At 46.5% G+C, this 25,080-nt stretch overlaps 1 protein-coding gene and 1 long non-coding RNA gene across 11 annotated transcripts in view; one reads left to right on the top strand and one right to left on the bottom strand.

Moving 5' to 3' along the window:
• The window catches only part of STK17B (serine/threonine kinase 17b), an 85,182-nt gene extending 83,838 nt beyond the window's left edge, over positions 1-1,344 (bottom strand). For 3 of the 9 annotated variants that reach the window (XR_008847167.1, XM_056535766.1, XM_056535767.1), the window contains exon 1: positions 599-735. Coding sequence is in view for 4 of the 9 variants with exons in the window: in XM_056535766.1 (XP_056391741.1) it covers positions 599-676 (78 nt within the window). In the remaining 5 variants the exon portion in view is untranslated. Of the gene's footprint in view, positions 1-494; positions 736-1,323 lie in introns of those variants that run through there. The other 6 variants (XM_056535768.1, XM_056535769.1, XM_056535773.1 and 3 more) reach the window with 5 other exon arrangements.
• On the top strand, positions 634-23,656 carry LOC130284880 (uncharacterized). 2 transcript variants are annotated; one of them, XR_008847169.1, is made up of 3 exons: positions 634-723; positions 15,789-15,883; positions 22,035-22,712. It is a non-coding gene; the product is annotated as an uncharacterized LOC130284880 (long non-coding RNA). The 2 variants fall into 2 exon arrangements; XR_008847168.1 differs by lacking the exon at positions 634-723 and adding an exon at positions 22,746-23,656 and having other exon boundaries at positions 15,312-15,883; positions 22,035-22,180.
• The last annotated feature ends 1,424 nt before the right edge of the window (positions 23,657-25,080 follow it).

Raw genomic sequence — 25,080 nt, 5'->3', positions numbered from 1 at the left:
AAGGGAAAAGGAGGAATATGTCCATATTCACATGCTGAAAAAAGTTAATATTCGTAATTACGCATATATAGCGAATATATTCGCAGTATTTGTAGTTTTGTAGTGTAGGGAAATGGGAATATTTGCGCACAACACTATGCAAAACTACAACTCCCAGCATGCCCGGACAGCCAAAGGCTGTCGGGGCATGCTGGGAGTTGTAGTTTTGAAACTTCTGGAGGGCCACAATTTGGACACCACTGCCTTAGAGAAACATGTTGTATGCTTGTCAACCTACAAGGGGGCTGTGATTAGACCTCCTCCCAAGGAAACCCAAAAATTGTCACCTGGAGGCTCCATAAGGAACATGGCCAGAGAAAGTAACACCAGCTTTAATCGTCATCTACATAAAACTGGACGGTTTACTATAATAATAGTAAAATTGCTTTCCAAAATCTGTCAGAGTAGGAGCCATCAAGAAGACCATACTATTGCAAAGGTAACACTGACACAACCTGTTATTAGGAGCTGCACCGTGTCCCCGACTATACTCTAAGGAGCAGGTCTATTCACAGCGGCAGGACGGACGTAATGGAGATCACCCACCAGTACTACTCACACGGCACGCAGATCTATCAGACCCTCCACACGAGATACGGCCCCGAGCACGACAGTTGTAGTTTGAAAAGTGCAGCATTAACTGGGACGTCAGGTCACGCAGGCATAGATCTCCGCCCACAAGCTGTACGAACCAATCACTGGCCCGTCCTGAATCTACTCGATGCAGATTGGCCGGGGAGAATGCTTATTTTGTGGTGAAATTCTCGCGCCTGGTTGTCCGTGCTGAGGTGTCGGTGTTGTGGGAGTGGAGGGCGGACAGGTGCCGAGGGGCGTCATACATAAACTGTCAGAAGGCTGTAATAGCTGGCTGTTCGCTGTGTAAGAAAATGGTTTCGAAATGTATACTGTATGTTTTACTCACCCAGCTTTCCTAAGCACTGCCTGAAGTAATTGACATGAGGTCAAGTTCGCACAGTAAAGTTCGCACAGCGGCTGTCCAGAAAAAAGAAAAAAAGCTACTTTCTTTAAAAAAAATAAAAACAGCACCCCAACTGTTATGTTGCCTGTGGTATTGCAGGTTAGTTCCATTGAAGTGAATGGAGCCAAGTTGTAATACTATACACAACCTGAGGAAAGGTGTGCTGTAGCTATGTTTTTCTATTTCTGATTAACCTCTTAAGGACCAGGCCCATTTTGGCCTTAAAGGAGATGTCCGGTGCTCACTTTTCTTATTGTATCCGTTCCGGGCTGCAAAAAAAAAAAAGAAAATAAGCTTTCTCTTACCTGCATACGCTCCCCCGGTGCTCCGGTACAGGCGTTCGGTCCCCGGGCTGTATTCTTCTTACTTCCTGTTAGCCCGGCATGTCACAAGGAGCTTCAGCCTATCACTGGTCGAGGCGGGACATCGCTGCGGCCGGTGATAGGTTGAAGCTCCGTGTGACGTGTCGGGCTAACAGGAAGTAAGAAGAATAACCGAATACCTGTACTGAAGCACCGGGGGAGAGAAAATTTGTTTTGTTTTAATTTTCAGCCCGAAACGGATAAAATAAGAAAAGAGAGCACCGGACATCTCCTTTAAAGGGGTACTCTGGCACTTAGACATCTTATCTAGAGATGAGCGAACATACAGTAAATTTGATTCGTCACAAACTTCTCGGCTTGGCAGTTGATGACTTTTCCTGCATAAATTAGTTCAGCTTTCAGGTGGTCCGATGGGCTGGAAAAGGCAGATACAGTCCTAGGAGACTCTTTCCTAGGAATGTATCCCCCTTTTCCAGCCCACCGGAGCACCTGAAGGCTGAACTAATTTACGCAGGATAAGTCATCAACTGCCGAGCCGAGAAGTTCGTGACGAATCGAATTTACTGTAAGTTCACTCATCTCTAATCTTATCCCCTATCCAAAGGACACCGTGATCTTGCATGCTGCACCCCATTAAAATCAGTCCCCGGAGCGTGTTTGCTCTGGGTCTGATTACAGTCAATCATGGGGATGGAGCGTTGTGACGTCACGGCTCTGCCCCTCAATGCAAACCTATGGGAGGGGGCGTGACAGAATTTTTCAGGGACCAGTTCAGGTTTGAAGTGGATTTGAAGGGCTTTCTAAATGACCCCATTATAAAAACTGCACCCCTCAAAGTATTCAAAATGACATTCAGTAAGTGTGTTAACCCTTTAGGTGTTTCACAGGAATAGCAGAAAAGTGAAGGAGAAAATTAAAAATCTTAATTTTTTTACACTTGCATGTTCTTGTAGACCCAGTTTTTGAATTTTTCTTTACTCCTTTTTGTTTCCCTTTTTCAGGTGGGGGTTCAGGAGCATGGCGCTACCTGTTCCCCCATATGCGGCTAAGGGGCACGGGACATTGACGAAGATTCCAATGCACCGTTAACCCCTTCCCGCCAACGGCCAGCACCTGGGCTTGCACCGTGGGTCCAGGTCCCCCTCTTTTCCCTGCTCGTCTTGGGCTGTAGCAGCATGACGTGTGCAGGTGTCTAAAATGCTGGCTGAAGACGTCTCTAGGTGAGTATGTGAAGATAGGGGAGTATAACCCCCCCCCCCCTTTACAAGGGAGGCTGTCCTTTATTGGGTTTTTATATGTGGCACTCTGGGGGGCTGTGAATTTTTTTGCACTGGGACGGCCGACTGCCCTTTGCAGGGGCTCCATCCCCACGTTTTTCTCCCCTCTGCACTTTTTATAAGGCATTAAGGGGTCAGTGGCTCGCTGGGTGAGGGGGTAATGGTGGTACAGGCTCCGCCCCTCTTCTCCCTCGTCCCAGCGCACGATCCAGAAGTATGGCCGCGCTCACAGTGAGGTCATATCAGCGCTCCCCTCCGGGTTCCCACGGTCCATTCTAATGACCGGCGGGCACCTCCCGCGGCCATACCTCTCTCAGCGGAGCTTTGCTTCGCCGACGCTCTGTGGCAGAGCAGCCCCTTCGGCCTCACTAGGCCACGGCCATATCCATTTTCTTCTTCAGCGGATTTAGCTCCGCCCTTTCTCCATGCGCAGGTCGGCGGCGTTCTGCAGCAGAGTGGCCCTGTCGGCCTCACTAAGCAGCGGCCCGGCGGGAACTCCCCCTCTCGGCCCGCTCGCCTAATAATTAGATAAAAAATTAACTCGCCGTTTTCCGGATTATAGCTCCCCCTGGTGGCAATCTCTCACTACTGCAGCCTTAGCTGGCCTTGAGTGAGTTGTTTTATTTAGCATCCTGTGGGGTTACTTACTATTCATACTTTGCATTTTAACATGCAGCCTTGGGGTTAAGTTGCTTAACCGTTTATTGTAGTTTGGCGCGCTCTCTTGTGGCCAAATTTTAGTATTGCACCATAATTCTATTGAAGCCTTGGCCGGCCAACAATATCTGTTGTTCCTAGAGTCTGCTTCTGGGCTGCTTTACTGTTTTGTCACCCTAGCGGGTGACCTGATGATCGCTTTTTGCGAGCGTTGCTCACTTATGGAGCATGTCCCACCACCGTAGCATGTTGAACTACCAGGGATGCATGGTTCCTTGGAAACTATCTGGAATATATCCAAGATATCTTGTTCAGCCCTTGGCGTTCCTGACGGACTCTTAGGTTGTCCTTGAGGCTCCTCATCTGTCTGCTGGCCGCCCATCCTGGGGTGTTTTTGGCATTACATACTATATGTTCCCTTCTCCACAGGCTAGGAGTCTAGTGCTCCGGATCCTCTCATCCAGCACTAGGTCTCCATGGGAATGTTCCTGGGTGGGCAGGGTTTACTCCTATCATCTCTCTGCCAAAACAGTGATCTCGCCTGTCTCTCATCTCCCAGCTGCGGCGTCAGCAGCTGACTCTCCAGTACCTCTCTGCTGGTGCGAGGTGTCCAAAGGCATTACCGTTCCCTCTTAGGGATCCATACCAGTCAGTCAGACGATCTGCATGGTTTCCCTTACCACCTGTCAACCACCTGTCACACATCACTCAACCGATGTATCTGCATTGGAGTTCCGGTACCTCTCTACTTGCTAGATGTCCGATGGAATGTCTCACTGTCTGCTCTGGACCCATACCAGTAAGCCAGACAGTGGTCTGCATGGTTTCCTCTGCCGCTTGTCACACGTCTCACGGCTGAGGTATCTGTGGCTACAGTTCCGATACCCCACCGCTGGGTGCGGTATATGGAAAACTGACTGATATGTCTTCAGGACCCATACCAGTAAGCCAGACAGTGGTCTGCATGGTTTCCTCTGCCGCTTGTCACACATCTCATGGCTCATGTATCTGTGACTGCAGTTTCGATACCCCACGGCTAGGTGCGGTATATGGAGAACTGACCAATGTGTCTTCAGGATCTATACCAGTAAGCCAGACAGTGGTCTGCATGGTTTTCTCTGCCACTTGTCACACGTCTCACGGCTCAGGTGTCTGTGACTGCAGTTCCGATGCCCCACTGCTGGGTGCGGTATTTGGAGACCTGACCCGATATTTTTCAGGACCCATACCAGTAAGTCAGACAGTGGTCTGCATGGTTTCCTCTGCCTTTTATCTCACGGCGGTTGCGTTTGTGGCTGCAGTTCCGGTGCCCCACTGCTGGGTGCGGTATAATGAGAACTGACCAATGTGTCTTCAGGACCCTTAAGTAAGTTCCTACATCACCTGTCATGCAATTCATGGCTGATGTATCACTCCTGGTCTACTTTGGATACCAAAAATAGACGTGTGTATCACTAGCGCTGAATTTATTTAATTCTGGCAGCCAATTGGTCGCTAAGAGGGTCCTGGCAAATCCCCCATGGTACAGATAGACAACAACAATAAGTATTTGCGACTCGGTGCACAGAAAGAAATATAAAGATGGTATTAGACAACTTACTGAACAAGTGATGATCAGTTTTGTCCTGGATGTGGGAGTTGATATTCAATGTTGGTGAGGGATTCCACTGAAAATAGCAAACAAATTATAAATGAATAGACTAATATGCAAACTACTCCATTCGTGCAGGTGGTGGCTCAAATATTTAATATGTACACGAGGATGATTTGTCACTTACTTAAAAGTGCTATGTAGGTATTCTATAGCAATGTCCGATTAGATACTTAGAAGTAGCTTGTCATTCACAAAAATGCTGGACGCTGTAACTGAAAAATGAAGCATGGAAACACCGTATCTGGATATACTGCACGTGACCTCATAGATTGCTCCCTGTTACTATTGTATCAGTGTAACTTATCTTCAATAGCACAAGAAACAATACAGTCTATTTGTTAATGAAGTTATTATATCTAATCGGATATTGCTATAGAATACCTATATAGCACTTTTAAGTAAGTGACAATTCATCCTCATGTACATATTAAATATTTGAGCCACCACCTGCACGAATGGAGTCGTTTGCATATTAGTCTATTCATTTATAATTTGTTTGCTATTTTCAGTGGAATCCCTCACCAACATTGAATACCCCCCCTATCAACTCCCACACCCAGGACAAAACTGATCATCACTTGTTCAGTAAGTTGTCTAATACCATCTTTATATTTCTTTATGTGCGCCGAGTCGCAAATACTTATTGTTGTTGTCTACTTTGGATACCAGTCGGCCAGACATTGGTCGGCGTGGTTAACTACACACCGCCTGTCCTACATCAAATAGCGGATGTATCTGCTTCTGTGTTTTCGGTCCCTCACTACTCTGTGAGGCGTCCGTCGGTGCGTTCCATTGTCTACTATGGACCCATACCACTAAGCCAGACAGTGGTCGGTATGTTTTCCTTCCTGACTGTCATATGTCTACCGCCTGAGGTTTCTGTGGCTGGTGTTCGGGTACCTAGTTTCTGAGCGAGGGGCGAATGTAGTGACTCGTCTCCTTAGTCCTATACCTGTATGCCAGGTTGTGGTCTGCAGGGTTGCCTGCACCACTTGTTACACATTACATGGCGGGTGTCTCTGCGTACTGGACCTCCGGTACCTCACTACTGTACAAGTTTCCCGTTGGACTCACTCGCTGTCCTCTAGGGACCCATACGGTAAGCCAGACAGTTGTTTGCATGTCTTCTTCTGCCGGCTGTCACACGGCGGACGTTGTTTGCGGCTGGAGTTCCCCACTGTTGTGCGTGGTATACTGGAACTGTCCCAGCGTATTTCACGGACACTATACGGGGTATCAAGGATGCTTTCCACGGTCCCTCTGGTTCCCTCTCTCTCTCTCCAGGGGGTGGGGTTTCTTGCCCCCCCCACCTTTCATTTTCGGGTAATCTACCATGCATTGTCTCCCCGTGGACGGTAGTTCACCACTGCCATGGTAGTTAACATGTGACTCTCTCCGAGTTGCCCCATGTGCCTTATCCAATGCACTACATACAGGGTTATCCAATGCACTACATACAGGGTTGTCTGCTTGCCTGCTACTCTGTCTACAGGCTGGTATCTCTCTCCACTTTGTGTTTCCGTGTGCGGGATCGGACGTGGCCACGGTCTCCTTGCCATGGGGCCAGACTTTGTCTGCCTGGGGTCCTAATCTACCTAGTCACCTTCCCCTTTCAGCTACTACAGCAGCTGTAGTCCGGTGTCTCTCTTCCAGGTGCAGTTGCGCGGAGTGTGTGCATGTGGGTTCTCGGGCCCTTTTCTTCCTTTGCAGCAACAGCAGCATCACTCTGTTCTCCTTTCTTGGGTTGCTCTGTTGGTCTGCTGAGGGCGTTCCCCCCCTTTTTTGCTGCGTCCTTGGAGGTCTGCGGTTCTTTAGTGTCTGCAGTCCTGGTACGCCACTGGTTCTGTGGACTCCCCATGTCTGGGTTCCTGCATATGCTAGGCCCGCTTGTAGGAGCAGAGCCCTCCTTCCCTTGGCTCGGTGGGGTGCGCCCCGGGGTCTCCAGTGATTTGTTCCTGCGGTTCCGAGGAGGCTGCACACCTCCGTTCTGACGTGGGGCCTGCTGGGGCGCCTGTCGGTTCAGCCCCTCCCTGTTTTTCCGGGTTCTTTTCTGGGGTCTCTGCCCGGGATGACTCAGGTACCTTCTGGTCACTGTCTGGAATGGCTCTCAACTCGCCTTGTCTTTGTTGCCCAGCTTCAGTGTACAGGGTTCCGATCCCTCTTGGGATGCAGGGTGGCTTGCCGCTGGAACCTGGGGGCTTTGCCCACCCAGTCATTGCATTTCCCTTCTCCTTCTGTGCCTAGTGCGCTTGCCAATTCCCTTTCCACGAAGGGTGCAGGGATCAGGGTGTTTGTCTTCAGTCTGTACTCGAGTTGTCTTCTCGACCTCCCTCGTTTTTCCCTTCTTTGGGAGGGCCTGTTTTGTTTTTTGACTGAAGTACGTTCAACAGTAATCTCTATTGCTTCGGCTCATATGTTTTCTGTTCTCTATCACAGCTTAGTACTATTCCTGGAAGGGGGGTGTCTGTGTGTCCTTCTTACCCTTTTGTCGGGTTCAGGGGTACTGCATTGATGCCGCAGTCTTCTGGAGTGATCCTTCCTATGCCCAGACCCTGGGAGTTCAAGCTGGGTTCTCCTTGGCTCTCCCTCCATTCCCGTTCTGACGGGATGTTTCTCAAGGCTGCTCAGGTCTCCTCGGTCCATGGTCCCCTTATGGGTCCCTGTCCTGCGCCGCTGTGGTGTGCCTTCTTTTCGGGCAGCTTTCCCATTCCTTAAGCTTTAGTGATGGTTCAGGTCTTTGACATTTGTAGTGGCCCGGCCCCCGACTCCTCCACGATCCCATTCGTCGGGCAGTTTTTCTGTTCTGCCCTTCTTCACTCTGTGTGGGTGTTTTTTCGCCAGGGGAGTTTTTCGCGGACATCTGTTTCCCTCTTTTCCCATGGTTTCTTTCTCACTATTTGATCCAGGTGCACTGGGTCTCTACAGAGGACGGACTTTCCTTTGGGTGCTGGGCCATCTCCTTGGATGGGAGTTCTTCCGGGACCTTTTTTTCTGGGCCTAGTGTGTCTTCGTCCCGGGGGCCTGTCCGCCGGCCTTCGGACATGTGAGTTCAGTCTTGGGACTGTCTCTTTTTCGCTGGTGGTTGTTTTTTCCCACCCTAGAGGACTGCTTTGGGACGTCCCATCAGTTAGGTGTCCCCCAATGAAGAGTGACCGAGAAAAGATTTTTTTCTACTCACCGTAAAATCTCTCTCGTAGCCTTCATTGGGGGACACCGCACCCACCCATTTCTTCTTCTTTTGTATGTCTCTTGGGTTCTCCGGGATTCCTTTCTAGGGTCCTTCGGACTTGTTTCTATGTGGCTTCTCCTACTGCTTTGTAACTAAACTGGTTGCCTCACTGCAGGTGAGCGGGTATATCCTGCCAGGGAGGAGCCGACTTTTATTTTACCTAGTGTCAGCGCCTCCTAGTTGCAGGAGCATATACCCATCAGTTAGGTGACCCCCAATGAAGGCTACGAGGACGAGAGATTTTACGGTGAGTACAAAAAAATCTTTTTACAAGGGGTAAAAGGAAAAAAATCCTCTCAAAATTTGTAACACAAAAAGAGAAACACAGCCGCACATCCACCATTTGTAATTTGATCTACTTGCTTCTCAGCATAATTTCAAAAACTAACAGGTTGTTAGTATACATTTTGATCAAAAAGTACAAGCCCACTCGCCACGTCAATTCCACCTCGTTAGAATGGGTCCCTAAACAGACACTGGCGTAGCCCCCGGCAGCGACAACTGCCTCCGAGACCCCATGCCCAACAGGGGGAGCGACCCAGTGGCCAGGCAGCCCCACTACTTCCCGACCAAGCCCCTGGCTCTGGGCCACTCCACCCCACAGACAAAGCATCACAGAAACAATGGCCGCCACAGAGAACCACACCAGTATGAAACCTACCATGTGCATTTATTTTCATTTGCACAGCCCACTGTTCCAAAGATCTGTCAAATGCCAGTGGGGTGTAAATGCTAACTGCACCCCTTATTAAATTCTGTGAGGGGTATAGTTTCCAAAATGGAGTCACATGTGGGGGGGGTCCACTGTTCTGGCACCACGGGGGGCTTTGTAAACGCACATGGCCCTGACTTCTCTCTCCAAAAGCTCAATGGCGCTCCTCCTCATCTGAGCATTGTAGTGTGCCAGCAGAACACTTGATGTCCACACATGGGGTATTTCAATATTTAGAAGAAATGGGGTTACAAATTTTGGGGGGCATTTCTCCTATTACCTCTTGTAAAAATGTAAAATTTAGGGAAAAACCTGCATTTTTGTGAAAAAACTATTTTGTTTCATTTACAAATCAAACTTAAACAAAAAGTCATCAAACACCTGTGAGGTGTTAACCTCTTCAGGACACCAGGCGTATGCATACGCCCTGCATCCCGAGTCCTTAAGGACGTGGGGCGTATGCATACGCCCGTGGGAATTCCGGTCCCCGGTGAAAGTAAAACGATCTTTACTGTGGCAACCACTAGGAAGGCAGAACTGCAACTCCCAGAATGCCCAGACAGCCATAGGTTGTCTGGGCATGCTGGGAGTTGTAGTTTTGCAACATCTGGAGGGTCACAATTTGGAGACCACTGTTACAGTGGTGCCCAAACGGTAGCCCTCCAGATGTTGCCAAACTACAACTCTCAGCATGCCTAGACTGCCCAGGCATGCTGGGAGTTGTAGTTCTGTAACATCTGTCCCTTCAGATTTAGCAATTTTCATGACATTTTTGAAAATTGCTGCTCTACTTTGAAGCCCTCAAATAAAAATAAAAAAGTAAAAAATATGTCCTTTTTATGATGCCAACATAAAGTGGACATATTGTATTTGTGAATAAAAATAAAATTTATTTGGAATATCCATTTTCCTTATAAGCAGAGAGCTTCAAAGTTAGAAAAATGCCAATCTTTCAAAAATTTCATGACATTTTGGGATTTTCCACCAAAAAAGAATGCAAGTAACGATGAAAATTTACCACCAAAATAAAGTAGAATTTGTCACGAAAAAACAATCTCAGAATCAGAATATTCGGTAAAAGCGTTTTAGAGTTATTAATGCGTAAAGTGACGGTGGTCAGAATTGCGAAAAAGGGCTCAGTCCTTAAGGTGAAAAAGGGCTGTGTCCTTAAGGGGTTAAGGCTCACTGTACCCCTTGTTCCGTGAGGGGTGTAGTTTCCAAAATAGGCTGTCCTGGCACCATAGGGGCTTCCTAAATGCGACATGCCCCCCAAAAACTATTTCAGCAAAATTTGCTTTCCTAAAGCCAAATGTGACTCCTTCTCTTCTGAGCATTGTAGTTTGCCCGCAGAGCATTTTACATACTAACATGGGGTATTTCCATACTCAGAAGAGATGGGGTTACAATTTTTTTTTTTTTTTTTGGGGGGGGGGGCATTTTCTTCCATTACCCTTTGTAAAAATGGTAAAATTGGGGGGGAAAAACTGCACTTTAGTGAAAAAATTATTTTTTGATGTACACATCAGACTTTAACGAAAAGTCGTCAAACACCTATGGGGTGTTAAGGCTCACTCTACCCCTTGTTATGTGCCTTGAGGGGTGTCGTTTCCAAAATAGTATGCCTTGTGTTTTTTTTTTTTTTTTTTTTTTTTGCTATTCTGGCACCATAGAGGCTTCCTAAATGTGACATGCCCCTCAAAAACCATTTAAGAAAAACTCACTCTCCAAAATCCCATGGTCGCTCCTTCCCTTTTGAGCCAAGCATTTTACATACACATGAGGTATTTTCTTTCTCAAGAGAAATTGGGTTACATATTTTGAGGGGCTTTTTCTCCTATTACCCCTTGTAAAAATTCAAAGACTGGGTTTACAAGAACACGTGAGTGTAAAAAAATGAAGATTTTGAATTTTCTTCTTCACTTTGCTGCTATTCTTGTGAAACACCTAAAGGGTTAACAAACTTTGTCATTTTGAATACTTTGAGGGGTGCAGTTTTTATAATGGGTTCATTTATAGGGTATTTCTAATATGAAGGCCCTTCAAATCCACTTCAAAACTGAACTGGTCCCTGAAAAATTCCGATTTTGAAAATTTTGTGAAAAATTTGAAAATTGCTGCTGAATTTTGAAGCCATCTGATTTCTTCCAAAAGTAAAAATATGTCAACTTAATGATGCAAACATAAAGTAGACATGGTATATGTGAATCAATATATAATTTATTTGGAATGTCTATTTTCCTTACAAGCAGAGAGCTTCAAAGTTAGAAAAATGAAACATTTTACATTTTTTTCATCACATTTTGGAATTTTTCACCAAGAATTGATGCAAGTATCGATGGAAATTTACCACTAACAAGTAGGATTTGTGACGAAAAAACTATCTCAGAATCAAATTTATAAGTAAAAGCATCCCAGAGTTATTAATGCATAAAGTGAGAGAGGTCAGATTTGAATAAAATGCTCCCCTCTCTAGGGTCATAATGGGCTCTGTTCTCAAGGGGTTAAAGTGACAGAGGTCAGAATTGCAAAAAATGCTCTGGTCCTTAGGGTCAAAATGGGCTCGGTCGCCAAGGGACTAAATAAATAGATGACATATAGCAAAGTACCGTATATACTCGAGTATAAGCCGAGTTTTTCAGCACAATTTTTCGTGCTGAAAACACCCCCCTCGGCTTATACTCGAATGAACTCTCCACCCTGCAGCCTTCCTCATCATCCAGACCCCCCCCCCCCCCTTTAGTTTTGTACTCACCTCCGCTCGGCGGGACGTTAGGGTGAGCTTGGCCGGGCCATCTGTGCTGCATGGACTGTCCGGTGGGAGGGATAGTCGTTCCGGGCTGTCCGTCTTCACCTGGGGGACCTCTTCTCCGCGCTTCGGGCCCAGCCCCAGAATAGTGACGTTGCCTTGACGATAATGCACAGGGACGTTCATGAGCAACCCATGAGGGACCCGCCGGTAATGGCCGACATCCGCGATCGTGCGGATGTCCACCATTAACCCCTCCGATGCCGTGATCAATACAGATCACGGCATCTACGGCATTGCGGCACTTTGATTGGATGATCGGATTGCCCGCAGCGCTGTAGCGGGGATCCGATCATCCAGCATGACAGCCTTAGGTCCCCTTACCTAACTGCGGCTGTCTCCCGGGGTCTTCTGCTCAGGTCTGCGATCGAGCAGAAGATCACCGATAATACTGAGCAGTGCTGTGTCCTATGCATAGCACTGCACAGTATTAGCAATCAAACAATTGCTATAGATAGTCCCCTATGGGGACATAAGTGTAGAAAAAAAAAAAAAATTTGAAAAATCCCCTCCCCCAATAAAAATGAAAAATTGTTTTTTTTTTCCCATTTTACCTTCAAAAAGCGTAAAACATTTTTTTTAATAAACATATTTGGTATTGCCGCGTGTGGAAATGTCCGATCTATCAAAATATAATGTTAATGATCCCGTACGGTGAATGGCGTAAACGTAAAAAAAAATTTAAGTCCACAAATGCTGCTTTTTTGTCCCATTTTTATCTAGCCATGGGTATCATTTTAATCGTATTGACCCACAGAATAAAGAACACATGTCATTTTTACCATAAAGTGTACAGTGTGAAAACAAAACCCTCCAAAATGTGAAAAATTTTGGTTTTCATTTAAATTTTAATTTTTTTGGGGGGTTTGCCGTACATTTTTTGGTAAAATGAGAGGTTTAATTACAAAGTACAATTGATCACGCAAAAAATAAGCCCTTATATGGGTCTGTACATGGAAATATAAAGGAGTTATGGATTTTAGAAGGCAAGGAGGCAAAAACGAAAACGAAAAATAAAATTGGCCTGGTCCTTGAGGTGAAAATGGGCTTGGTCATTAAAGGGTTAAAGGGTAGCTCCCACCATCCTTTCTTTTTTTTTTTTCTGTCCCTGCCTATTGTCTATCTCTCCCTAACCCCCTCTCTGCCTTTATTTTTTTTTTTTTACTATATTAAAAATGCTTTTTTGTCTGCCTGGTGGTGTGCTCACTACCAGGCCGACTTCCCCAGCAGGTGCGACGTCACTGATGCCTGCTGGGGCCGACACTTCCGCCTTTAGTTCTTCTACACAGGGTGCCTCCAGCTGTTTCACCACTACAACTCCCAGCTTGCCCTGACATCTATTGGCTGTCAGGGCATGCTGGGAGTTGTAGTGGTGAAACAGCTGGAGGCACCCTGTGTTGAAAACAATATCCTTCCGTGGACGCAGCGCTACCTCCTCTTCCTCCTCCCCTCCCCCCCCCCCCCCCCCCTGTCCGTCACATGTCAGTGATTTGCTGTGATCTGCGATACCTGGAACCAATTGTCTGGCAGATTCAAGGCCTCATTATTATGAGGCCTTGAATCTGCCAGACCATTGGTTCCAGGTATCGCAGATCACAGCAACCGTGCAAATAAAATTCACCCATCCACACCCCCCCCCGGGACCCCGCCACACGCAATCTGCTCCCCCCTCATACCAAACGGCAGGACAAATCTCACCTCACACCGGCAGCAGTGACGGGATGCTGGGAAGCGGGCCGGCGTGTGGGGCCAGTGAGCAGGGGAGCCAATGCGCTTCTGTTCTGAGCCCTCGCTCCCGCCTGTCTGATTAACAGGCAGGGAGCAAGCGCAGCCTGAATGAATTCCGACTGATTGCCAGGCCAGCATCAGTTCGAATTCAGGCGTGACGTCATGCCAGGCTGCAGCCGGCCACTAGGAGGGAGACCCCTCGTGGCCGGTTTTCAACTGTAAAATACACACTGTTAATAAATAAATAAAATTTTACTATATTAGAGATGTTGTAGTACATAAGAACTACAACATATCAAAAAAAAAAAAGGTTAGTGACAGTGCCCATTTAAAGTCCTCAATGTGGACTTTAAGTATGAAATCCCTGGTTGAACTTGATGGACATATGTCTTTTTTCGACCGTACTAACTATGTAACTATGTAATTTGATATTTTTTTTTAAATAATTGTTTATTTTATTAAACAGATTTTTCAAACTTTACAACAGAAAAATAAAAATGACGACACAGAAGGTCGAGCCATCAAAATACCGTATATACTCGAGTATAAGCCGACCCGAGTATAAGCCGAGACCCCTAATTTCAACCCAAAATCCCAGGAAAAGTTATTGACTCGAGTATAAGCCTAGGGTGGGAAATACCTCATCCCCCCCTGTCATCATCCAGACCCGTCATTAACATCCTCATCATCCCCTTGTCATCATCCCACACATCCCCCCTTCATCATCCCCTTGTCATCATCCCACACATCCCCTTATCATCCCACACATCCCCCCTTCATCATCCCCTTGTCATCATCCCACACATCCCCTTATCATCCCACACATCCCCCCTTCATCATCCCCTTGTCATCATCCCACACGTCCCCCCTTCATCATCCCCTTGTCATCATCCCACACATCCCCTTATCATCCCACACATCCCCCCTTCATCATCCCCTTGTCATCATCCCACACATCCCCTTATCATCCCACACATCCCCCCTTCATCATCCCCTTGTAATCATCCCACCCCCCCCCCCTTCATCATCCCCACCCCCCTTCATCATCCCCACACCCCCCCCCCTTCATCATCCTCTTCTCATCATTCGCCCTCAGTGGTCTTCAACCTGCGGACCTCCAGAGGTTTCAAAACTACAACTCCCAGCAAGCCCAGGCAGCCATCGGCTGTCCGGGCTTGCTGGGAGTTGTAGTTTTGAAACCTCCGGAGGTCCGCAGGTTGAAGACCACTGCGGCCTTCAACATGCGGACCTCCAGAGGTTTCAAAACTACAACTCCCAGCAAGCCCGGGCAGCCATCGGCTGTCCGGGCTTGCTGGGAGTTGTAGTTTTGAAACCTCCGGAGGTCCGCAGGTTGAAGACCACTGCGGCCTTCAACATCATCCAGCCCCCTCTCACCCCCTTTAGTTCTGAGTACTCACCTCCGCTCGGCGCTGGTCCGGTCCTGCAGGGCTGTCCGGTAAGGAGGTGGTCCGGTGAGGAGGTGGTCCGGGCTGCTATCTTCACCGGGGGCGCCTCTTCTCCGCGCTTCCGGCCCGGAATAGAGCCGTTGCCTTGACAACGACGCATCTGCGTCGTTGTCAAGGCAACGTGACTATTCTGAGGCCGGGCCCGAAGCGCTTAGAAGAGGCCTCCCCGGTGAAGATAGCAGCCCGGAACCACTATCCCACCGGACCACCTCCTCACCGGACAGCCCTGCAGGACCGGACCAGCGCCGAGCGGAGGTGAGTACTCAGAACTAAAGGGGGTGAGAGGGGGCTGGATGATGTTGAAGGCCGCAGTGGTCTTCAACCTGCGGACCTCCGGAGGTTTCAAAACTACAACTCCCAGCAAGCCCGGACAGCCGATGGCTGCCCTGGCTTGCTGGGAGTTGTAGTTTTGAAACCTCTGGAAGTCCGCAGGTTGAAGACCACTGCGGGTGGGGGAGTTCACTCGAGTATAAGACGAGGGGGGTGTTTTCAGCACGAAAAATCGTGCTGAAAAACTCGGCCTATACTCGAGTATATACGGTAAGTAAAATTAAATGATACAAGGGAATAGGAAAACAAAAAAGTTAAAGACAAGACATTTGGCGACAAACTTCATAGAGTCCTATCTTCACATGTCCATCTAGGTAGAAGCGGTAACGATGGATGTTCAGGACATAAATGGAGGTTGACTAGGACAAAGAAAACATTTCCAAGTTATATGGAAAAATTGTGTACATTAAAGGAAATTAATCATAAAATGAAGGCATGCATGTAACATAAAAATGAAATAAAGTGTCTGTCAGAAACAACTTTTCTCCTGAGTATTGGAAAGTGTCAAATCGTAATAATATTTAGGAACTATATAAAACCTGGAAATAATGTGTAAGTAACACAATACATTCGGTCGTTATTCATAAGGTTTATGGAGAGCTATTAAGTAAAGGTAAAGAAAAAAGAAGAAATTGAGAGGAAGACACAGAAAGTAGAAAGAAATGAAGAAAGAAAAAACAAAAGTAAGTAGAAAAGGATAATACACACTGGTCCGAACCAATGGTGCATATGGTGTTGTCCCCAGCTTGTCTATGGATGGTAAAACCGACTTGGTCCTTGTCTATTAGGTAGGGGAGGATGAGACTTAATCTATTGGCTAGTATTTTACTATAGATTTTTAGGTCCGAATTTAAAAGTGAAATGGGGCGGTAGGTTGCACAGTCAGATGGGTCTTTATTGGGTTTGGGGATGACAGTTATATACAAATCCAGCAGGGTAGGTGGTATGGGAGAACCCGACATGAATGAGTTGAAGAGGGGTAATAGATGAGTGCATAAAATGTCAAAGCAGGATTTGTAATATAAGTATGGAAGTCCGTCAGGACCTGGAGTTTTGCCATTAGGCAGGTTCATAATCGTTTCATCTAGCTCTTCTCTGGTAATTGATCTATTCAGAATTTGGAGATCAGAGTCTAGAATTTGGGGGAGATTACAAGTGTCAAGATACTCTTTAAGTTGATCTTCTCTAACGGTTTGATTGCGTGGTAGGTCTGAGGGAAGATTATAGAGATTTGAGTAAAATTCATGGAATGTATTGGCCATATGATCAGGATCATACACCATTTGTCCACTTGAAGTTTTAATTGAGAAAGAGGTTCTTTTGAATTATTGTTGGTTGAGTTGGGATAAGAGTAAGGAATGGGGTTTGTTGGCTTTGGCACAATACGCGTGTTTCGTGTAAGTTAAGTTTCTCCACTCTACCAATCTCTAGGTCTCTCAAACCATTCCTCAATGAAATTATTAGTTTAAGAATCCTTAGTGAGGGAGTTGTTGCCATAGTTCTTTCTAATCGTATTAGTTTAGTCTTAAGGTCAGAATAGTCTTTAAGGGCATTCTGTTTGATATGGGAGGCTAAAGAGATACAATTCCCCCTCAGGACTACCTTATGGGTGGAAATAGAGGAGGCACTGTTTACGTTTCTGTCAAAATAATCTTTGATTCCAGTCATTAAGGTATCTCTGTGTTGTGTTTTTTTTTTTTTTTTTTAAAGAGATTCATTCATTCTCCAGTGACAGCGTTTCCGTGGAGTGGAGACTGGTCTCGAATATAAAGTGACAGGAGCGTGGTCTGACCATGTTATTGGGTGAATAGTGACTTTGTCAGATAATCTAAGACCTAGAATGTTGCCCATGAACATGTCAGTCCTACTATGAGTAGAGTGAGGATGGGAAAAAAAGGTATATTCTTTATTATTGGGATTGGAAAACCTCCACAAATCAAATAGGTGTGACTTCCTAACAAATTTGCGAAAGGATGTTTAAAGTCTAATAGCAGATGGAGAAGGAATAGGGTGTCTGACTGTCTGTCCAGTGTTGAAGAAAAGGGTACGTTAAAGTCCCCCCCCCCCCCCCCCCCGATAATTAGTGTGGTGGGAAGCAGTGTAGTAAGTTTACTAAAAACCCTATTAAAGAATGTTATCTGAGATGTGTTTGGAGCATATAAGTTACAGATTGTGATCGGAATGTGTGCCTGAAATAATGACATATCTACCATTAGGATCCCTCTGGGATGAGGTAACTTGAAATGGGCAGGTACGGGAGATCAATATTGCCACTCCTCCCCTCTTCCTATCCTGCGTAGCCACATAGACTTCTGGAAATTGTCTAAGGGCAAATTTGAATGTACAATCTTCGTCATGGTGGGTCTCTTGGATAAGGGCAATATCAACTTTCTTGTCCTTCAGCTCTTTCAAAAAGAGTTGTCTCTTAATATCAGAGTTCAACCCCTTAACATTTAAAGACATTAGACGCACCATGGCGAAAATTGAAGGTCTGCTGCAAAGAGAATGTGATAGATCCTACCGTACAAATCAGTTAGAAGAATGTGGTACATCGAGGAGGATTCATTTCGTTGGAGACTCCAGCATAGCATCAGGAAAAGTCTCCAAGGGGGTAATGAGGGGCCCAGACCATGCAGAGTGAAAAGGAAAAAAATAAGAGAGGTTATATACACACAAAAAAAAAAAAAAAAAAAAAAAAAAAAAAAAAAACAGTAACATAGAACATAGTAAAATAGGTAAGGTAAAAGGACATAAAGAAGTCAAGAAAAAACAGGTCAATTAACCTTATATGGAAAAGGGATAAATCCCTTAAATATGAGGATCTACTAGTAACCCCTCACGCTTATAGCTATGCTAGCCTAAGGGAATGAGGTGAGTCCTCAATAATCAGGGGGAAGAGGTAGAATCTCCAAAAGAGAAGAGTATACCTTGGCAACAACTACATCAAAGTGACCTAATCTCGCAGCTCATAAACGGTTAGAGGATTCCAGAGTCTGAGCAAGAGGGGAAATCCCCAAATTGCCACCATAATGGATTATTAGAGTCTGAAACATTAAAGGGGTACTCCGGTACTTAGACATCTTATCCCCTATCCAAAGGATAGGGGATAAGATGCCAGATCGCGGGAGTCCCGCCGCTGGGGCCCCCCGTGATCTTGCACACGGCACCCCGGGACTGATTACAAACGGGGTGCCGCGTGCAAGATCCCGGGGGTCCCCAGCGGCAGGACTCCCGCGATCAGGCATCTTATCCCCTATCCTTTGGATAGGGGATAAGATGTCTAAGCACCGGAGTACCCCTTTAAGCATAATGCGGTTCTAAAAGTATTTAAGGTAACTATATTAGCCCTATGAAAAATGGCAATACAAAAAAAATGAAAATAACTTGTACAATAACAGCCACCTTGTCTCAAGGTAGTGACTCATCTGGCATCTAGAAACATTTTATGCCTACTAAGAGGGAGGAAAACAGTGTTAAACTTTATAGTTGGCTTGTGGAAGTCTTCAGGTCTCCTCTCGGCGATCTGCGTTGCGGTGTAGTGCCATCATGTGGCGGGCATTTCCTCTGAGCACCGACTTTGGTCTACTCAGGAGGAGGAGATGGTGGTGGGGGAAGCATTTCCCAATTCGGGAGCTCAGGAATGGGTATGTCCAATGTGTCACAAAAGGAGTGTAGGTCTTGGGATGTCTTTAGTGTTGCAATTCTACCATTACGCCTGGCTGTAAGGCTAAATGGGTACCCATATCTATAGATTATAGAGTGTTTGAAGTAGGGGTCTCAGTAGCCGACGTTTCTGTAATTTGACCCCGGAAAGGTCTGGTAGGAGTTGGATGATGTCTCTATAGATTTCATGAGTCTCGCCTTTGCCATAATGTCTTCTTTGGTGATATAGTCTGTCACACAGCAAATAATGTCCCTTGGTGACGAAGAAGAGCCCTTGGGTTTCAATGCTCTGTGAGCTCTGTCTAGTTGTATCCTGTTAGAGGGAGGAGCTTTGAGGACCACATTGAAGATGGTTTCTAGAGTTTTTTTTAGGTCCTCATCCTGGGTGGCTTCAGGGAGTCCTCTAACTCTAATATTTAGAGGTGCACCGAAATGGAAATTTCAGAACTGAAACGAAACCGAAAAAAAAAAAAAAATGTCCGGCCAAAACCGATACAGAAAATGACTTCTCCCCGTCTTCTGGTAAAATGCAGCGCTCCCCTCATTAGATTAGATTCCCCCACATTAGATTGCCAGCTCCCCCACATTAGGTCGGGAGTTCCCCCACATTAATAGGCAGCTCCCCCACAATAGTAGGCAGCTCCCCCACATTAATAGGCAGCTCCCCCACAATAGTAGCAGTTCCCCCACAATAGTAGGCAGCTCTCCCACATTAGGTCAGCATTTCCCCCACAATAGTAGGCAGGTTCCCCACAATAGTAGGCAGTTCCCCCACTATATTAGGCAACTCCCCCCACATTTGTAGGCAGCTCCCCCCCCCACATTAGGTCAGCAGTTCTCCCACAATAGTAGGCAGCTTCCCCCCACCCCACAGACATACAGCTTCCAGCCATATACAGTGTATGGCTGGAGGCTGTATGTCTGTACTGCTGCCCCCACAGTGATCTGGTCACTGCTCCTCCGGCCCGGGGTCACATTTACTGCTATGGCCTATGGACCATAGCAGTAGGTGCCGGGACCGGAGGAGCGGTGACCGGAACACCGGTAACTTACCAGGCCCCAGCCAGCGCGCGTTCTCCTGCAACGATCCTGCGGTCCTCCTGCTTCTCTATGGTTGTACGCACGGGACGTCCCGTGCCGTGCGTACAACCATAGAGGCGGAGAAGCGAAGGACCGAAGGAGGACGCGCGCTGGCCGGGGAATGGTGAGTGACCGGCGGACATCCTTATGTCCCGAAAATATTTTTCGGGACACAGGGATGTCCGGGATAGGAATACTTCTTTTTATGTGCCCGGGCCGGCTCCCGTTTGTGGCTGCAGGCGGGGGCTGACCAGAGCATATAAAAACTAATACTGTATACTAAAAACCAGGGGGCCTCCAGCTGTTGTGAAACTACAACTCCCAGCATGCCCGGACAGCCTTTGCCGGTCCGGGCATGCTGGGAGTTGTAGTTTCACAACAGCTGGAGGCCCCCTGGTTTTTAGTATACAGTATTAGTTTTTATATGCTCTGGCCGGCCCCCGCCTGCAGCCACACACGGGAGCTGGCCCGGGCACATAAAAATAAGTATTCCTATCTCGGAGAGCGCGCCCCCCCCCCGATGTTGCGCCCGGTGCAGCCGGCCCCCCCTGCACCCCCCCACGCTACGCCTCTGGCACTGGCAGTGTTTGTAACTTGTGCTGTGGGCGGGCAGGGGAGGTGGGTCATTAGCGGCAATTTTTTTGTTGTTTCGGCATTTCCCCAAAATAGCTATTTTCGGCCGATATGTATCGGCCGCCAATATATTGGTGCATCCCTACTAATATTGTGCCTCCTAGGTGTCGTTGATAGTCACAGAGACTTTGGTGCTGGGCCGCGACCGTGGACTGCAAGGAGGAAATGTAGTGACGAGTATTATCGTGTTCCTCTTCTAGTTCATCCACTCTCTTAGCTACACCTTTGATGTCCTGTCGGACGGTAGATATTTCAGATTTGAGTGTGTCTTTGACATCCGCTAGATAACCAGCAAGATCTTCCTTTGTGGGAAGAAGTTGTAAGAATTTTTTCCAGTCATGATCATCTGGTTCACAGCGACTATTCTTATCCGATTCCACGGAGTGTGGAGACCAAGAGGACTTATCCATTCTTTTTCTGTGCGGCGAGACAGGTGTATGAGGACGCTCTAAACCCCAATCAGAGTGGGTAGATAGGGATCACTTTGCCTGCAGGGTAATTTCTTTAGGAGTTCTCTGTTCCCTAGGAGCTGGGTCAGAGGAAGTAGGAGGCATAGTGTGGGTCAAACTGCGTAATGGGGTATCTGGTGGAAAGTGTTCCAGAACCTTCAGATCAGACATTGAAATCTGTTGCGATTGACTTCTAGTTTATTGTCTTGTAAAATGAGCCTCTGGCCTGCGGTGGTGCAATGCACGAGGCACTGGAGTCAGTCGAGACGGAGAAGAGGGTGCACTCCTGTTTTCAAAATGATCTTGTGGTATATCTGCAAGTGCACTATAGCGATTAGAGCAACTTGACTGATCAGTCAGCCTTGACGAATCCGTATTTTTTGGTTTTCTGTTGGAACGTTTTGTGCCACCCATGAAAAGAGTCCCATAAAAAACAATGGAGTAAAATTATATAATATTTCAACACAGAGGAGGTGGGTGTATTTCACAAATCCGCCTGTAGATGGAGTAGGAGGGCTATTTAAGAGTGCAGAAGGCAGATAATGTAGAATTAGATGACAGTAAAGCAGATATAGAGCAAAAAGCAGGAGTTCCAATTCTGCTAAACAGTATTCACTTTATAGGAAATAATGATGAATTTAAAGAGGAGTTTGTTCAGCAAATTAATTTTCCACAGCTATTCAGATAAACAGGGTCCATGGGCATTAGCTCCTTATTATAAGGATAATAGGTGGTGGTTCAGTGAGCAAGTCACTCAGCTATATAAGTCATTCACATATAAACTATTCCCAGCTGTCAATGTAGAAAAGACTGTTTTGGTGATGCAGGCAGTTTTGGAGGACAGCATGAACCGCAAATGTCTTTTTAACAGTCACTCAGGTAGATAAAGTATAAGAGCATGGAAGGATAGTGGATGCTTTGCCAGTGAGCAAGTATTTCAGAACTATAAGTCTCTCAGAGCAAGTATAAAAGAGCAATTACTCACTGTGGTCCGCTGTGCCTTCTATAGAGGTAGGGAGATATGAGGAGATGCAGCCACGTGCACAACAACAGCTGGAGGTCGCAAAATGGAGGCCGCCGCATTGCCTGTCCGCACAGATATAGCAACACTTTAATCGGGCTGGCCAAGAGGACGTGTGACCAGAGGAGTATGAGGTATGTCTCCTTGATTTATTAAAGGGAATCTGGCAGCAGATCTTTCAACAAAAATGGCGTTTATTGGCACCAATAAACTTGTGGACCTTCCAGACCGCAGCCGCAGTCTCCTGCCCTCAGGCAGTGAAGCGAACTCCGTACGGAGGTGCTGTTTGGGAGCCTGAACTTCAGTCAGAGGGAGCGATCCTTGCAACCCTCTGCACACGTGTAGAGCTCTGATCCGTGCAGTCAGAACGCAGCGCAGGAAGAGACAGCCTCAGCCAGTATGGCGCGAGTCAGGGGATAGCTGTGGGTCTCGTGGTCCGGAGGTCCTAATAAGGGCTTTCTTTCGCCAGCGGGACCCGCTCGGTGTGTAGAGATTTATTTTATATGGCCAGATGAGACAATTAGGGTGGGAAGGATGCGGATTTGTGGGCATAAAACCGTTATTAAGGCTGCGAGGAGACAGAACTCAGGACACGTCTCACTCCATGGACTTCATGCAACGCCCCCCCCCAAGAATGTGATTTTAATTGTGTACTGTATGAATTTGATTTTGATAGTTATTTTTGTTTATGTTTTATAGGAGCAGAGGGGAAGAACTTTGATGTTATCCACAATTTTTGCTTTATTTCAATAGGAACCACATGGCTGAGATACTTTGCTATATGTCCTCTATTTATTTTAATTCCCTTTATCTTTGGTTATCCCAGAGTGTGATGTTGGGCTGCTATGTTTCTGTTCTCTCTACATACATTATTCCTTATGCAATGTCAAGTGACTCCACTATGATATAATTGCCTACAATTCGGGGTGGTGGACACACACAGTGGGGCGACCAGGTCCCCGCAGATCTGTTCCCTATGGGATCGGGCTGTGGGGATTGGGGGTTTGCGCTATGTGGGGTGCTGCAATGTGGTACCACACTTCTGTTTGCAAAAGACATGCTGCCACTGTGCCACACTCCCTGATATGCTCACTTTATTATGCCTGGTCACTTGCCATCATATATATTCTTGCCCCGTGCGCCTCTTTTTCACAGTGCGCATGCGCTGATACACCCGGCAGGCCGCTGTGCCTGCGTGTACCAACGTCACTCCCGGGACGCTGTGATCTACTGTGGAGCACACAGAGATGCTGGTAAGCTATTTTCCGTAGCCATGTGGTCCCTAGAACACTATTTGCTTACACAAGCGCTATGTATGTTAACCCCTTCTGCTCCTTTGAGATATCATTGCTCATATTATTAACATTGTATCACTTTCACTTACTGTATGTGGATATACATTATGTTTGTTGTGTATCATATGTTTTTTGTTACCAGTACCTGGTGGCCATAATTTGTCTATTTTGGTTTACCGGATCCGGTAACCTTAACTCATTATACCACATGTTGTAACAATTATGAAATTATGTGATAGTGTCACTGATTGCTCACCCTATATATTGCCTCACTGTGATTCATTTTGTTGCTTGAAGATGGCCGTGAGAGATGGCCAAAACATCGCTCTGGCATTTTTGTGCTGGATAAAAGCTATACTTTTGCCTAAGGAAGTGCTGCAGTCTTTTCATTGTAGATAGATAGATATGAGATAGATATGACATATATAGATATGAGATAGAAATGAGATAGATATGAGATAGATAGATAGATATGAGATAGGTAGATACAGTCTTAGTGTTGGCACCCCTGAAATTTTTCTACAAAATGAAGTATTTCTCACAGAAAAGGATTGCAGAAAAATGGGGGAACCACGCACGTTTAAAAAAAAATAATAATAATAATAATAAAAAATAAAAAAACGCATAGGGTTCCCCCTATTTTCAGTATCAGCCAGATACCAACCAAGCAGCAACAGCCTGACGTTACAAGGGTGGGCGAGGACCATTGTTACTGGCCCTCCCCAGCCTAAATAACGCCAGCCTGTTACCGCCTAGGCCCAGGAGCTCCATTTTTGATGCTCCGGGCCTGTTGGTACCGGCTCTTCCCGGCACCCCTGTGACGGTGGGTACTGGGGTAATAATTAGAGGTTAGCGTTAGCTGATTTTGGGGCTAACACTAAATCCTGGCATAGTAATGGATTTTGTCTTTAAGACGGCTTCCACTACTAAGCCTGAAAATAAAATTATGAAAAACACAACACATTGAAAAATAAAATTTTGTTTAAAAAAATACACTCCCCCACAGCCCTCGTTAACCATTTTATTGAAATAAAAAAAAAAACACTGGTCATCGTCACAGTCCACCGAATCTGACATAGTCCTCTGCATTCAGGTATCTGAAAGGAGAATAAAAGAAAAACAAGAAATATGGGTTAGTACATTTTTTGTTCTCTCCCCTGGGGAGAGCGCACTTAATCCAGCGTGTTCATGAACAGGGAGCCTCCAATTGTTGCTAAACTACAACTCCCATCATGGGGGCTGTAGTTAAGCAACAGGTGGAGTCTCCATGTTTGGGAACACACTGCCAGAAAGGCTCTGTTCCCATTATGCAAAACGCATAATGAGAACAGAGTCAGGCCTGGACTGTGTAGCTCAATCTGTCCCTCTGCCCTTGGACTACTACTCTCATCATGGGACATAGTCTGTGCCATGATGGGAGTAGTTGTAGTACTGCAGCGCTGAGGGATGGCACTTGGACATCCCCAGGCTGTGGGACTTTTAGGACTACTACTCCCATCACTGACAGACTCCGTCCCTGATGGGAGTTATGGTCCAGGGGCTGAGGGGCAGATCGCACCGGGTCTGTCTCCAGAGACCCACTGCACCCTCCGCATTTATTAAGTTAACAAGCCGGCGGCACATGCGGCTACAGTGCGCTGGCCGCCGTATCCAGGCTCCTGTATACATCTCTCATAATTCATAATAGCCGCATGGAGACGGAAGCTCTGATTGGTGAAAAGCTATTCATCAATCAGAGC

The sequence above is a fragment of the Hyla sarda genome, chromosome 8, assembly GCF_029499605.1.
Source record: "Hyla sarda isolate aHylSar1 chromosome 8, aHylSar1.hap1, whole genome shotgun sequence".
NCBI lineage: Eukaryota > Metazoa > Chordata > Amphibia > Anura > Hylidae > Hyla > Hyla sarda.
The sequence above is the reverse complement of the archived record's forward strand: the minus strand, read 5'-3'. Positions and strand labels throughout refer to the sequence as shown.